Source organism: Aedes aegypti, chromosome 1 (assembly GCF_002204515.2).
Source record: "Aedes aegypti strain LVP_AGWG chromosome 1, AaegL5.0 Primary Assembly, whole genome shotgun sequence".
Classification (NCBI taxonomy): domain Eukaryota; kingdom Metazoa; phylum Arthropoda; class Insecta; order Diptera; family Culicidae; genus Aedes; species Aedes aegypti.
The window spans coordinates 204,417,322-204,434,845 of NC_035107.1; the positions used below are offsets into that span (position 1 = coordinate 204,417,322).

The 17,524-nt window shown below is 37.4% G+C and overlaps 1 protein-coding gene across 1 annotated transcript in view; it reads left to right on the forward strand.

The window, feature by feature from the left end:
- Window positions 1-16,075, forward strand: part of LOC5573380 (torso-like protein) — a 175,487-nt gene extending 159,412 nt beyond the window's left edge. The window contains exons 3-4 of the mRNA XM_001660809.2: window positions 9,925-10,404; window positions 14,303-16,075. Of these exons, the coding sequence (XP_001660859.2) occupies window positions 10,168-10,404; window positions 14,303-15,133 (1,068 nt within the window). The 5' untranslated portion in view covers window positions 9,925-10,167 and the 3' untranslated portion in view covers window positions 15,134-16,075. The remainder of the gene's footprint in view (window positions 1-9,924; window positions 10,405-14,302) is intronic.
- Window positions 16,076-17,524: the final 1,449 nt, after the last annotated feature.

Genomic DNA, 17,524 nt, shown 5'->3' on the forward strand with positions numbered 1-17,524 from the left:
CTTCGATTTGGATCAAAATATGAAGAAAAGAAAAAGCAAAATTGATGAAAATTGACCAACATTAAACTCTTTTTCACGATTTTCGTGATGATTCAAGCGTGTAAAAAAATCCAAATTTTAAACGGATTGATGTTTACGAACAGGTGCTCCGCGCAACAATTTTATTTCAAAAAGTGCTCCGCGAACCATAAAGGCTGAAAACCACATACAAATTTTCCTATCAGCAAATCGAAGCAATCCAGGCTCTTCAATTCAAATAAGAAAGTAAAGCGTGCCAGCAACCGGGATAAATATTTCCGAGTTTGGTGCATTTAGGCAGGAGATATTGATTTCCAAGGATGCCTAGGCACAATTTTTTTACTATTGGAACCTATTTTTAATGCCGTTTTGAAGCACCTAAGTAACTATCATTAAACAAAGTTTTATTTTTATTTTGATTAATGAGATTGTTTCCCTGGGCTAGTTTATCTCCGGACCAACGGCTTTACTTCCCTTCCGAAGGAAGTCGTCGCTATAACTTTTACGTCATAAGTGACTATGTTGGGGATGGGATTCGATTCCAGGTCCTCGACGTGAAATGCGTGTATTCTAACCACTACACCAGGTCCGTCCCCTCAATCAAATCAAATAAAGCAATCAAAATCGAAATGAACGATTCATTTTGATTTCCCAGTCGGAATAATCATAATGAAAAAGAGAACCTAATCTGGCTATCGGAAAGTTCTTTCTCAAGAATTTAATCCGTAATCCGGGGGCAAATTGATCACTGGGGTGGATTTGATCAGGTCGGTACCAAATAACATTTCCTGAAATCGTACAGCATTACAAGAATAGTGTTTTGCTCATAAAACCGTTTATTGTTGAATAACGTGATTATTTCAAAGGAAATTGCATACATTTAGGCGTATTATGCAGATTTACAAAGTTCAATTTTGCAATAAAATAATGATATACACGAGTTGTAAGAATTTTGATATAATTTTCAGATTCAGCAGACCCAAACTAAGCAGATAGGGAAATTTTACATTCTAAAATATGCTTTAGTGATCAATTTCACCTCAGTATGTCATTTTCAATTTTTGATATTAAAACTAATTTTATGACATGTTAAATTTTATTTCATAAAAAATCGATTACATAAACTGATAGAGATCAATGACTGATTTTACCGAAATAATTTTGACAATTTTTGAATCCCAAAGGATAAGCGTGAAATAGTGATCAATTTGCCCCCGGATTACGGTACTCCAACAAAAGTGATCATAATAATATAAGAGCTTTAGAAAATCTAAACATATGTACTCTGTTCAGTTGCCAAGGAAACATTTCCAGAAGCCTGGAGACTCGTTTCAGACTCGTAGTTCGACATTGACTCCGAAATAAAATTTTTAACAAATTTTAAGTTATTTATCAAATTACACTCTCTTTGACTTTCTGTAAGAGCTGGTGTACCTCGGGGCAGCAGAATGCGTCGAGAAAGCCCGAGCAAGTGTCATTTTTTTTCCTTCCGGGTTCCGCGTTCTTTTGGCCGGGCAGTGCGTCGAGAAAGTCCGAAGCAATCCCAGCTTTTCCCTCTTGGGTTGCGAGTTCTCTTTTTGTTTTTGATGCTCTAATATGGCCCGAGCAAACGAGTCGGTTTCGTGCCTCGTTGTTGTCATTTTTCGTTCTTTCGGCTTGCACGCATTTTGCTAGGCAGTGCTTCGTAGAAGCCCAAGTGTTCGTGTTTTTGTTTTGTGTCATCAGAGCAATCTTTTGCATGAAAAGCAAAAGTGTTATTTTTCTCGCGTCTCTGGAGTGATTTCTTTCTCAGTTAGTCTGTACGCGTTAAGTGAAGCTAGAAGTGGATTGTGGCGGCTTAGTCAAGGATAACGGATCGATTGGTGAGCTCGTTTCATGCGTTTATTTCAAATCTGTAAAATATGTATGAATGCACATTTAATCGTTACAACGGTGGGACGTAAATACGGGTTTTCAATAAACTATGAATAATTCGTCACTGAGAGTGTCGGCATAAGCTCTTATGTATAAATTATTTATGTTGTACTTTTTTTTCCTTTCCTTTTACCTTCAGTTTTGTATTTAATAAAGCACTTTGAATGGTTCGACACTATAAATGCAAACTTGCAAAAGGTTCACTTTATTCAACAAACTTTGAATGGTTCGGCACTTATTTATTCACTTTATTCAACAAACTTTAAATGTGTCGGCATAAGAGTATTCTGTGATGGTCCAGCCAATCGAGTTTTTTTTTTTCTTTTCATATGAGTTAACACATGCATTCGTCCTGACAGCTATAGGAATGTTGCGCTTAGCTATCTGGTCAACAAGCCTTGAATGGTTCGCCACTTCAAATGTCGATATTATTTTCTTCTACATGGAGATTTTTCGTATCAATGTATTCATTATATTTAAAAGCATCTTTATATCTTACAAATAATCGTTTATCATAATCTAATCGCTTATCAAAGTGAATTCTGTGACCCAACGATCCTCCCCACTAACAAACATCCCTCCCAGTAACCTTTGGTGAGATGCAGAGGAAAACACGGTCTCCAAAAAGCAAAGGTAACACACTAACATTCCTTCCCCCAATCCCACTTGACTGCAAGAACGTGGCCGGCGCCGTTATTGACACTGTGTAAATAGAGGCACTGAATTATGCACACTGAAGAAGATTTTGGCCAATCTCAGCCAAACTTCTAGTTGATTCTTTGTGCATCTTCACTGACTTCGGTCAATCACGGAATAGCAACCATTGATATGTGTAGTCAGTCTAAGCTAAGCAAGCTGGTGTACCTCGCGGTAGCATTCTGCGTCCAATATAGTAAAGTATTTTTACATTGGACTTGAGCGTTTTTCCTAAAATTCTTCGATATAGTGGGAACATTATAACCGATTCCGAAAACTATCTGTGACCTGGGGGATGCGAATTGGAAATCAACAAGCAGGCTGCTGAAATTCTTAAATTTTCGTAAAAATAATCTGAGTGTGCCTAGAGATGTTCGGTCATGTTTTCGTCACGCTAAAAATTGTTATATATTTTATATAACACAAAGACCACCAACTGTTAAGAAAAGTTGTACTTGGTCTAAATTATGCATGAGAATTTGACAACTTTTCTGAAATATATTTCTAACTAACATACGGCTAGCAACTTTCTGATTTAGTATTTTTATTGCGTTAATTGTCTACACCAAAATATTGAAGATTTGTGTGAAGTATTTTAAGGGTGCACTTTTACCGTGGTTTCCTGCGAGACAACCAAATAAACAACGGTTAGCAGTCGTGGAAAAGTTCGTGTTCAATTTGAACAACGAAATGTTTGAGCCCGCACCCCCTAGTCTGTGACTTGGAATTTGTTTTTGCTCTCATCCAGGACTATACGCGTTAATGTAACAATGGTGTGGGAGATCTGAAGCTTAAACTTCCTTAACGCCTTTACCTATTTATGAAATACCCAAATAGAATTACAATCGTTGGTGCTGACATCCGTTAAGTCACAAAAACGAATATTCTTACCCACCAAGACGTCATGCATCAAATCCAATACCACATCCGAGTTATGTGTCATCGTCTGGACTGTGGGAACTCGTCAACGTTTGCTTTGCATAACCCAATCAACCCGTCCCAGCCAGTTGCTTGATTACCATATTATTTGTGAGTTCATTATTCAATCTAAATATGAACAGCCAACAGTTGGAGTTTCTCATCGAGTGAAGAAAAAAAATCTGTCAACAAATTGGTTCTGACTGTTCTAGCTACCGACCGTTCGTTCTCCAGTGATGAGGCGCAGCCGGTCATTGCGTCGAAGGCGGTTGAGTGCATTTTCAATTGAATTACCACATCGTCGATTTGCCGCTTATGCCGGAGCAGTATAGCTATGACAGACGTGATGACGGTTGCTGGCAGAAAATAGAACAAATCTGTTTTCTGGAGGCATAATTGAAAAATATGACTGCCATGAACGGCGTTGATTTGATTATCCAGCAGATTCTGAAATTATAATGCACATTGAACTCGCTAGAGATCATTATTTGTGTTTTCATAATAGGAGGATTTCAAAATATTGATTTTTTCATATATTTGTATAGACACAAATGTGACTATACAAACTGTAATTATAGTTTGAAAAATAGAAAATATTCCCAAACTTTCTCAGTGTTTTTCGACAAATATTGTTTTTTACAGACACGTTCCTAGACGAATAGAACAGTGAAATACTTGTGAAAATCTGTTGACCAATCTGTCAAGCCAATCCGTGACACACAAACGCCATATATTATTTATATCTTCTTTTGCTTCTTATTTTGACATCACGCCCCCACTGGGATCACTTCCACAATTATTAACTGAGAGTTTTAATTGCCAAAGTTGCCATTTTCACATTCGAATATCGTGTGGCAGGTAAGATGATTCTCTATGCCCAGGGAAGTCAAGGAAATTTCCATTACGAAAAGATCCGCCCGGGAATTGAACCCAGACACCTTCAGCATGGCTTTGCTATGTAGCCGCGGACTCTAACCACTCGGCTAAGGAAGGTCCCTTATATTATTATATTATTTACTAGCCTACCCCGCGTGGCTAGCCACGCTCTAACAATATTTGAAAGCGGAAAGCTATGCACAATCTTTCAAAGATTGATAGTGTTTATGTTTAACTGCAATATGAGCACTTTCACAATTATGAACAGAGAAATTTATTAGTCCATAAATTTCTCTGTTCATAACTGTGAAAGTGCTCTATAAATAATAAGATGAGAAGCATACTCCGTCCCAGTGGAGGTGTAATGTTAGAAGTAGATGATAATGGTCGAGATTGACACGCATGATACTAACGACCGCCAAATCGCCTAAATTTATGCTCTGACCATACTATATTGAGCACGTTGCCTTAATGCTGTTGTAATGATCTAATCTGGAATAATTAAAGCCCTAATGCTGTTGTAGTGTTTCTACAGCTGTGAAACATTTCGAAAATTCCAGAACGTTCTATGAATCAGGGAGAATATTCTACTGAATAGCAGTTGCAGTGTTCCATAATTTATTATTGTCTTTCAAAATCACAGTTATTATGACGCATGGAAATATCCACTCATAGAACAGGAATGCTTTAGAAAGCTGTTATGGGGGACCATCATAGTAACCATGAAATTTTGTTTTTAGTATGTTTTAGTTTAACTGTAAATATAATAAAAACTATTTGGCGGACAATAATATGTTTCATACTCGTGTTTATAGGTTGGAACTGTTGAAACCCCCTCTGAATCACATATTTAACCCAAACCCAATCCAACTTCGACCGAACTTCAATTTGGTTGAAGTTGGTTCATTTACGATTTGATCACCGAACAACACGTTTAATCGAAGTCACACAAAGCTGAGAACGATTCACACAAAATCGAGCGTTTCAACCAGCACATCATGTGTGTAATGTCTTGCAATCTCGCTTTGCAATATGAAGCTTATGAATGTAACATAATTTTTTTTTAAAAAAGGCATAAATCTCCACGAAACTGATTTTGCAGCATGAGTAAACACAGATATACAGGTCCAGAAGGGCTCGATTTTGTTTAACATTTTTTAAAAGAGAACTTCCCAAAAATTAAAACGACAATCATGAAAAAATCTAGAACATTCTACGGATGGGGAAGAAACATGGTCCATAAATTTCTAGAATATTCTATCAAATAACTGTTGTAGTGCTCTGCAATTTGAAATTGTAATGTTCTAACTATGAAATTTACTGTTGTAGTGCTCTAAAATTGCTGTTGTTGTGCTCAGTGAAACTTTTCGGTGAAATATTTCAAAGCGTTACTGACAGACAGACAACTCTGGGATTTTATATATATGATATATTACAGTCAACTCTCCACAACTCGATGTTCTACTATAACTCGATGTATTCTATAACTCGATGGATTTTTCGGTTCCTTTAAATTTCAATACATCGTGCTCTCCATAAGTCGATATTTCCATAACTCGATGTCTCAACAAGCCGGCTATTTTCTTCACTTGTGAGGTAAATTTCACTCCACAACTCGATTTTTATTTTAAAATCCTTCTCAATAGAAAAAAAACATGGACTATTTCTTGTTTGAAGTGAATAAAGACTTGCAAGCTGTAATTAAAGTTGAGCAACTTTGTCGAAGACACCATCTTTCTTCTTCTTCAGGATCCTGAAATATCCGCAAAACAAAAGCTCCATGCTCACTAGCGCCGCCTGGTGGCAAATAATAAAAAGCCTTGTCCTACTGAACAACGTTTCCGAAGACGCAATAGTTTAAAGTGGTCAGGCACTTGAGATATCTTCAAAACAAATGTTTCATGCTAGTAAGTATGGCCACCTGGTGGCAAAATTTTGAACCAACTAGCTCGAACAATAGTAGCCATCGATTAACTGAGGTTGTGAACCATTTCACCGAACTGTCAAATTTTAACTAAAAGTAACGAATCGGTGAAACGGTTCACAGCCTGAACAACTTTGCCGAAGACGCCATCTTTCTAAATGGACAGGCTCCTGGGACTGTGATATCCACAAAACCATGCCCACTAGTGCCACCTAGTCGTCAAATTCCGAATTAAATGAGGTACCATCAGATTGCGCTCCACATCCAGGCAGTTCATTAATACCGTAAATTCGGGTGAAATGGATCAGTAGGGTAAAATTGATCACTGTGTCACTCGATTTTATTTCTTCCTAATGGAGCACAAATATCAATGTAACCTGCAGTGAATGAACGTTGTTTGTCGTAACTATTGTTGAACTGCGTTTTGTTAAGTGTTTTGCGTTAAAGAATGTTTATTTCTATGAAAATAATGTAAAATTCCAATATCATGTGCGGTGCAATATTGACGAACATCCATAAACTTCTAGTTCTAAACAAGGATTTGAACATGGTATAAACCTAAAAATTTGTGAGGATGCTTGAGAAATATCCCCAAACCAGATTTCATAACCAAAACTCGTACCAATTTGGTCATTCGGTGGAAATAATTGAATTTCTGTTAGATATCGAGATATTCCTTAGGAAATTGCATACATTTAGGCGTTTTTCGTGAAATTCTTGAAATTTAACTATTCCTTATTTCTATAATTATTGTATTATTAAGAATTTAGCAAGCATATTCGGATTCAGGGACCTAACCTTCAAGGACCTATTATTATATAGAGTTGGTTTAAAAACTAACAATAATCGCATTGACAAGTGATCAATTTCACCCCGAAATGAGATTTCCCGATTTTTTATTTTAGAGATATTTCTTAGCACTAAAATGGCATTTGTTAGAAAATTTCGGTGCATGAGTCAATGACACTCACCTTTGTACTTTTTTTTCTACATTCAATTGTTTGGCATTGTCAACATTATAGAAAACGGACAAGAAAAACCGTTATAGAAAACGGACAAGAAAAACCGTGTGTTGTTTTAACCCTTAAAAGGCGTGGCGACTTGCTTGCACTCTTTTGCTCATATCTTTTGACTCAATTGACCAATTCTCAAATTTTTAACAGTATTGTCGGCGCGCTAAAAAGTTAGAAATGGTTCCTCGCCGAAGTTGGATTGTTCTCAGAACCTATGGGAGATACCTAACTTCGTAAGTTGTGCATTCGATTCGCATCTTGCATGGATTCCAACTTCGGCGAAATGCATTTTCTAACGATTGACCGAACTTACAATACAGTGTAAAGGATTACTTGCACCTCCAAATGCATCCACACAGATTTGGACACCGGTGGCTAATCCAGATATACGTCCGGAAATGTAATGTACACATCCTATTCCACCAGTGATTCTTGATGAATGGTTTGTATCTAGTCCTGCGAGCTTATGTGGAACATTTTTCAACCCCAAAAATCACTTGGCCGCTTGACATGTTCAGATGGAGTAGATTGGAAGTTTCAGTATGTTGGAATGTTGAAATTTTGTAAAAAATATTAAGTTTGCATACTTATTTATTTTTTTTTTTTTTTTGAAAATTCCAATATAAAGGTCTACATCCTGAAAATTTCACTGAAATTTGAGAGGGTGCTGTCAGCTCGGAATACGATATGGCACGAAATGGGACAATTTAAAGAATGTGAATGAAATCACTTTCCTTTTAGCTGACACAACATTGATTGATTTGATTATATCTATTAGGGTGCAGAACCACTTGGGCACTTCCATGATTCACTTTGGCATGGGGGTTTTTTTTTTCGGCCAAATTGTCTAAAACTTTGCAATAAGAAGCGCACCAATACGACGCATATTATAGCCAAACATGAGCTCTGTAGCTTTCAAAAAACCCCACTGCCGAAGTGAATCAAAAGTGCCAAGAATAGGATCCGGCTCCTTATCAATTTCACCGATATACTAAAAATCATTAACAAGAAAAACGTTTGTATCGCTCAAAGAGACATTGGTTGTATTCTGTTGTTGAACAAACAAAAGCAAAACAAACCACATCATCAAAACATACAGCAGGTGATATTCAAGAAACGACTAAACGTCGCACTTCCATTCAGTAGTTTGCAGACAAGACGGGGAGGCAAAAAAGCAGCCACATTGTTGAACTAACAATGTTTCATTCGTAACCGAGACCCAATTTTTGGTGCAACAAACATATGCACCGCTTTCTAAGAAATAAAAAAAAACTTGATCCAATTCACGATTCAGTGTAAAATTGTATGTATGAGCGATGGTTTTACGATGGCATAAAGGTGATCGAACATGAAGCAAAAATCCAATACTTCTGCGAATTAGGGCTTGCTTTCATGCCGAACGCGGGACATGAACCAATAAAAGGCCCAAAGCTATAAAGTTTATATCACGAATCATGTGCAACCCTAACATACGAGGGACTGTAGGGGCCTAATGCAACACTCCAACACTTTGCTCCGAGCTGGTACATATGCATAAAATTGCTATTCGTAAGCACCTCACCATCATCGACTGGCTGCATTCGCGTTTCGCTCAAGCATGACAGCATACAGAATTCGACAAATGAGTAGTCAATCAAAGGCATTTGATTTTATTTCCGATTCAAAAAGGGGTTGAACCGATCTCCGCAATTCAATTCTACATTAAATCTTGTCCCATGAATCTCATAGAGCATAGTTTCCCCAACTGTAGGTCGCGACTCCCAGGAGGGTGGCGAGGCTGGTGGCTCTGCATTCAGCTAGTCGAAATGTACAAAATAAAGTAGACAAGTAGACAAATAAAAAAAAGGTTAGCGCTCTAAGTGTTCACAACAGTTGTCTTGTTTCGTTGATTGTTGCAAATTTTCCAAACTTAACATTTTATTTATTTTTGGGAAAAAATTATATTTGTCTCGTGATTTAAATATGTAGCTGATTTTCTAAAGTTTATTTATTTCTTTTTCGAATATGATCTATCTGGCAATAATGTCTTCCACATACTGTAACGATCACAACCTCTGCTGTTTTAAACCAACTTGGTGCATACTTACAACGTCCTAATATAAATATAATTTGTGCATTATTTAACCCTAGTGAGCCGCATGAAAGTAACGGTCAGGTGGGCCGTAAAGTTTGGGAACCTGTGCAATAGAGAGACAAATTAACCTGTCAAGGTTTGCTAATAGAAAATGTTGACTGCCGCCGCCGGGTTAAGCCTCTCTTGATTCACGCGCCAATGCAAGACACACGTGACATGTATCATCGCATATCCATGCCAAGAGCAAAACCTATTCCACCCCGACGCAGTTTGCAGCGGATCATAATTCAGTCAATGGTGGTGGTCCACGAGCTTTTGATCTTGAACTCTAAACAGCCACGCACTACATTATAGCGACTTCATGATGCAGGCGGTCAAGTGCCGTCTTAAATATCACTTAATGTGCTATTGTTCGATTAGACAGTTCAGTTCTTCCCCTCTGATGTTTTCCTTCACCTAGTAATTATCTTGCATTTCTTATATCCTTTCAGCTGATGCTGCTTCAGAATCCCCGGCTAACCTTGAATAACACTGGTCGCGGCTATGGCCTCCCAACGATGACTAACAACGGCATTACATGCTAAGGGCTGACAAACCAGATCTATGAACGGGAAGTGGTGGCCGCCTCACTTGGGATTGCATACAACAGAAGCGATTGAAGCACGCCCGGTTCACAGAAACGGAAGCCATAGCAATAGCAGGGAGGGACCACGCCCCCCTCATTGCGACGTGTTATGACGAAGCTCATTGTGCTCAACGTGCTGGGCACACTGGTTGGACCGTTATTACTGCTAACATTGCTACTTTCATCATTGGACAGCTGTGTGGGGCAACGAGAATCGCAATTGCGGCTCGGGAAGGCAATCAATATTTTTATCCGCTATGGTTACCTGTCAATATCGATGAAGGTAATCTCGTACAACGATAGTGAGACATGGCTGTTCAAAGAGCCAACCAAGAACATCTTCAAGGTTAGTAGCCATAAGGTTCCCGAATCCCCACATAACATCAGATCACTCAAAGAAATAATTTCATAACAATATTATTTTATTGATACAAATTAACATATTTATTGGCAGACTGCTTACGATAATTTAAAAAAGTTTTAATACTCGCAAATGTTGTTTTGTTTTTACTTTTTCCCATTACTAGCTTAAATTTGTCTAATTGACTATAGAAAATTTGAATTAATCCACCTAAAATTTATTTTAATCTTTCTGGCATAAGAAAATATAAAATAATGAATATTGCAAACAAAACTTTTCGTGGTTTATTAAAACTAAGTTGCAAAAGAGCAAAATATACAAATTTACTAATTAAAAACATATTATCGTACCTTATTTGACCATATAAATTGTTCTAGACAGATGATACAAATACATTCAAAAATAGAATAATAAGATTTCAGTTTGTTAAACAAAAATAAATGTAACTAATATTTTAAACTACGAGTATTTTTCGAAAACATCATTAAGAATACTCCTACAATCCTTCAGTATAACTTATGTGATTATATTGAAGAATTTTCTCCAAATTATTCTAGCTTCAATGTTTTTTTGTTCTAATTAGTGTGAACTAATGTATAAATATTTTTAATAATCTATATAAATAAAAATGGAATGGTGTTTGTATGTCACGAAATGGCTCGAAAACGGGTCAACGAATTTGAATGATTTTTTGTCCGTTTTGTTCGTCAAGGGTTCCGACGTGTTTGTGTGTATTAAAATCCCAAGATATTCACCGGGAAAGTCGGAAAAACGAGAGTGCACGGAACTGTCATTTTGTATGGGACGATCCTGGGAGGGAGAAACCGATACGAAATTTATGTACATCAAGGTGAGCCGAGATTCTGCTGTCACGAACTGTCACTGTGAGCCCAGATCTAATACAATGGACAAACATGATAAAAGCGCGTAATTGATTAAAACATATTTTTGCATTTTATCAAATGTGACAAAACATCGATTGAAAAGCTATTCATGCTTATTCAAAAGTAATGTCACAATAGCACCTTTTATACTGATTGAATATAAAGTATTCAAATACGCATCATATTACTTTTTCCAATAAAAACGAAAATGAAATGCATAGAAAACTTTGGCCGTTTTTTCATGTTTGTCCAGAACGATCGAAGGAACACAACAATAGAAAATTAGCCATTTTCATCAAGTCTGCCTTGATTGTCGTTGGCAAGCTGGAGTTTTCTTGCAGTTGGAAATAACTTTGTGTCATATTTCGTGTGTAATATCGGTGCCGCCCTCCCAGGGACGATCCATAGCGTTTTTCAACAGCCTACTTGATGGCAAGACGAAGTTTGCCGGGACCACTAGTATTTTGATAAAATAATGACATTTTTGAATTTTTAAAGTATTAAAACATAACATAACTAGCACTAATAACAAGAGCGAGAGCAATATCATTCTTAGTATACATAATTACACCATATATGTTTTGAGAATAGATTTTTTTATTGGTGATCCACTAACCCACTAAGGTGGGGCAAGTGGATCATTTGGCGCAAATTTACAAGTCCCTTATACTCAATACATAAAAATAAAAAAAATCTAAATAAATCACGATTTGAAGTCTACTAGTCCCTCATTTGTTATCCACAGAAAAAAGTTTGAATTACATTATTCACGTAAGCTGTACATAACAATGAAGTTGACTTTTGATTTTGCTGTATCCACTTACCCCACGGTACCTTATATAAAATTCAAAAAATGTTTTTGGAAAAATACATACGAAGTAAGAATAACTCTTTGCCTTTCGAATGCGACTTAAAAAGTTTCAATTGGACGTGTAATCACAGAGGTATGGACAGAACACTTTTGTATGTTTTAGAGGGGGTGAACCCAAACTTTTGCACGTGAATGTATATGTACATAAGTACAAAATATGAATTTCGGCTCCTAAAACGTTATACGTAATTTGCCTCGATAGATGAACTGCACAAAAATAATATAGCATGTCAAAGTTGAGCATTTTGTATGAAATTCGAACTTCTCCTTCTTTGCATTACGTCCTCGCTGGGACAGAGCCTGCTTCTCAGTTTGATGTTCAATAAGCACTTCCTGAGAGCTTCCTTTACCAAACTTGTCATTTTCGCAATCGTATATCGTGTGGCAGGTACGATTATAGTCTATGCTCAGGGAAGTCAAAAAAATTTCCATTACGAAAAGATCCTGGGCCGACCGGGAATCGAACCCAGACACGTTCAGCATGGCTTTACTTTGTAGCCGCGGACTCTAACCACTCGGCTAAGGAAGGCCCCTATGAAAATCGGACTACACTACTAACCTACTGAAAACAGATGTATGCCATTAATTCTATAAAACTGAAGAAAAACAGTTTTCATTCGATTGATTTTCCAGATGCGATATAGCTTCTGCAAAAGACTGAAACATACAATTTACAACCATGAAATTATTCATCTAAATACAATTCCATATTTGAAATTGATTTCAGTTTGATGACGGCATCAAAATTTGATTTTGCACACGGAGAAAACGAAGTACTCAAATTTGGGTTGTTTTGACCCAACTCGGCACGTTCGTGCGTTACCCCAAATTTGAGTAAGTAGCCTAGTACTCAAATTTGAGTAGCTGCATTGAATTATATCAGTAGGTGATTTTTACCCAATACAACCTCGGGTGAAAATACTCAAAAATGGGTAGTTTGTTAATGGAAAAGCTTTGCTAATGGATAATATAGTCAAAATATATGAATGTAGTCATGGTTTTGTAATTAATGAAAACGAATAGAGTTAAATCATATTTTATTTTACCTTAACATCATGATCACATTTTTCTTTTTATTTATTTCATCTCATTTGAATCATATTCACTGTAATCAGCTTGTCGATTCCGACAATCATCCACTGGGAATCACTGCAGGACAGTTCCGGAAGAAAACAATTATGTTTAACCGAAACATTTGCTGATGGATGATGGTGGATGGGTGGTTCGAACGACAACAGCAATTGGAACGGCCGTCTCGTTTTTTCATCGTTCATGATGGGCGGCAACTAACGGGAACAGCGCAGTTATGTTTAGCTGAGACCAGGACCTTTTTAATTCCGGCAATCCTACACCAAGAACAATTGTAGACCCAGGGCACTGGAACTCCTGAAAAAGAAAAGAACCATTGAACATTATTTGTTTCTGCACACCTCTTCAGTGCACTTTACCTTTAATCAATTCGGAATATTTCCTAGCTGGCTTCCAGTGCTTCCTATAAAACGACGTCATGCACAGTAATTCCACCAACTTTTGGACTTATTTTAAATAAAATTTTGGTTGTTCAGCTGCTACGTCTAACACCGACGACGACTAATTCAAGATGATCAGAGTTGACGTTTCAAAATGGCTGACACATTTTTTCAACCAAAATTGAGTTTAAACAACTCAACGGCTAGTACGCAGCCTAAATGTCGGACGTTGAGTTATTTATACTCAACTTTGGGTTTTCGAAGTGTTTGGCAAATTAATGATCCATTTACATAGTTTAGTGATTTACCGGTTTTGGGGAAGTTTAAAATACGCTGAATACCATCAGTAGTATGTATAAACAAAACAATCATGGTTTCTTTGTAACTCGGACAATACACTAGTTCAAAATAGTAATATTTTGTAATTAGGAGTCCAATAAACAAAACAAGTATTTTTTACTCAAATTTGAGTTAACATTAAACAACTCAAAGGTTGAGTTCAATGTACGTATTTGGCAGAACAAAAATTACCCAACTATTCAGTTCGATTGCCTTTACTTAATTTTGAGTATAAAAAAACTTATTTTTGAGTAGTTCGTTTTCTCAGTGCAGTGAATTTGTTGTTCGCTTCTAATTGTTTCTCCATCTATCTTTCACAGGGACTCAACCAGGTAAAAACTGAAGAGTACGAAGTCAAACCGGGCGTTTTCAATGGCGACTTCCACATGGAGTTCTGCGACAACAAGCGCCAACTGTTTCAGGCGTACTTCCGAGACTTTCAAATCGAACGACTAGACAACCCGTGGAGGGCCTACACCGAAGGCTGGCACACGGAAATCGCTGCCAAAAAGCTAGGAATCCAAAGCAAATACCTCGATCGGGACGACTACTGCTACGTGCTGGTGAGAGTATCGAGGTTTCGAGATAGCGCCAAGTTCGCCAAGCCCATCCCTCCCAACCAGGTGCTGGAGAGTGACGTACAGCGGAAGATTCAAACCGTTTCGGTCGGTGATACGACATCGGCCGTACAGTTTATGAACAAGTATGGAACGCATTATATCAATTCGTACGTGACAGGAAACTCTCTGTACCAGGTGTTTGTGTTCAACAAGCGCAACTACGCACATATCAAGGAGAAACTGAAATCGCGAGGTGTCTTGGCGCTTTCCAAAGTGGATTTGTACGATCACTTCGCGCCTTGGTATGTGGAGCACATGGGTAAGATCCGTTGCGCAAGTGGGAACACCACGGTGGAAGCGTGGGCCTCCCGGAAGCTGCGACTGTCGTACTACGTGTTCACTTACAGCAGCTTACTGAAGCTGCACGGGGACGGCGCTCTGTTGAGGATACTGAGCGAACTGCTGCAGAACGAAGCCATACTACAGCTAGATTTGCAATCACTGAGTGTGATATTCAAAGAGCCCCGCAAGCGAGCGTGGTTCGAAGAGATACTTGACAACTATCTCAAACTTTGGGAAGTTAACATGTAGTGTGTCGTGAGTGTGAGTGGATTAACAATCGCGCAATGGAATACAAACAAGCTCCTTATTGTCCTATGTGGTTAATTTTATGTAGACGATTATAAGAATTTTAACTAAAAGTAAGCTTGCGCGTCTCTCGCGCAATCAAAGTATTTATTGGGTTGATGTGAAGGTGGGTTTTTTACGAACCGGCCGGTTTATTAACTTTATGCTTTATGATACCAGCAGGAAAGGTTGTACACTAAACTTGAAACTTAAATCAATGTTTTTTTCTTTTGAACAAATATAATATATTATCCCAGTGGTTATGATTTGACGAGAATGGCTCAGAGCAAACCCTGAAAAAGCCAAGCTCAGTTATCTTAAATGTTGCTCCACGGACTTATTTGGATCTCCAGAAGCTGCACTAAAAATGTAAGCGAAATATATGCAGATTAAGACGCAGCTCAACAAGTGATCTATTCAACCCAAAATTCTCAAAGTGTTTGTTGGGTGTAATATCTCACTGTAATCCAGATGTTTATCGAAGCACTGCTTCCACCTTTCAATCAACATAAGTTCGTTCGTTTGAATGATTCCATAGTTATCCCTGCAAATCTCAGTTCACGTTACAAATCCTTAGAGCACTGCGTCGAATTTTTGATTGTACATTTCAATGATGCAAGTTTTAAAGTTTTTGCTCCACTATGCTTAAACGATCCCATCCTCCCAAAAGTTGAAGTGATTTGGAAGAAATTTAACTGGTGTTCCAGGTGGAAAGAATGGATCAAAGTAATCTAGGTTAAAGGAAAGGCACTAATTTCCGACCTACAAGAATCCTTTGCCGATTTTCGTATCTCCATACAAAGTTGGCCAACATCATATGAATGGATCGAAAATTAATGATGGTTTGAAAATTGGTGCTCTTTCCCTACTATTGTTTACAGCAGATAAGCAGTGTTGCTCTAAAAGTAATTGAAGGATCCACTCAGCATGGTTCAATCAAAATGTGGTCGTTGGCAAAGTTGCAGCTAGGGAGATTCCACCCGAGAACAGCTTATGAACTTTTCCAAAGAATCATAGAATATTTTGACAATGCATTTGAAGATTGGACATACATGGTTGGGCTTTTCCACAATAATTTCCATACAAACATTAAATGGCGTGTACACAGTCAAATGTGTTCCAAATCATGTCAAACTTTGGTGGGATAATATTTATTATAAATGACATCGTTTAACCTTTACAGTACTGGGTGCCGACATCGAAGTCTCAAAGTTCTGTAACTTCGCAATCATTGGATCAATTTTGATGAAATTTTCAGGAAAACCACAAATGAGTTATATTTTTGATCCATGCATTGAAAATTTCGAATTCAATGATGGTTGTAAAATTAGGCCCAAATTTGTAGCAGTCCTTTAAAAAATGAATGTACACACTTAAAAAAAAACGGATTACGGTGAAATTTCGGTGAACAATCTGTAAAATGATTGAACAAAATCATAGAAATAAAACGACTGGGAATCGAACTCCCGACCTAAAGATCAGGAAGCAGGCTTGCTACTACAGTCACCCCACAGTTATGGATAGCACACAGATATGGATCAGAGTTGGATTAAAACGGGAATTTCTCGCCGAATAGAGTTGCAATTACGCAGAACAGCATATTTTTTCCATCTGTTAGAAATATAATGTCAACCGTAATCCCAGAAGCGTTTATTCATAACTGTGGGCATTGAAAACCATACCACAAATATGAATCAACGATAAGATGATTCCGAAACCAACGCCAAGACGTATGCTTTCACTAACACACCATTCGATTAAGGTCCAAGTAAAAATGGTGCAAAAGTCAAAACTGAAAAAGCAGTTTTCTCTTTTTAAATAGACAAATCGAAGAAAATGAAAACACACAGCTCTTTTATTTGCCAAATAAAAAGGCTGTGTGTTCTTATTTTCATCAATTAAAAAAATTTTAGTTTTAAAAGGAGAAAACTGCTTTTTCAATTCTGACTTTTGAGCCATTTTTTCTTGCACCTTAAATCGCAGATAAATTGCTGTTATAGTACTCAACTAGGGTTGTCATGTCTATTACGGCTTAACCAGCGGACGGTGTTTTGAAAATACCTGAAGGTCGTAGACACAAAAGTCAATTTAGACAAATTGAGTTGTAAGATTGTAAGATTCTATTATTTTTCACAATCTTAGAACTCAATTTCTCCAAATTGACTTTGAGGTCTACGACCTTGCTGTTATAGTGTTTCAATCCATAATATGAGACGGCATCCACAAATTACGTAACGCTCTAGGGGGAGGAGGGGAGTAGGCTCAAGCGTTTTGATTCATACAAAAATTTGAATTTTTTTATATAAAAAGCGTAACGAAGGGGGGGAGGGGGTCAACAATTTCCAATTTTAGCGT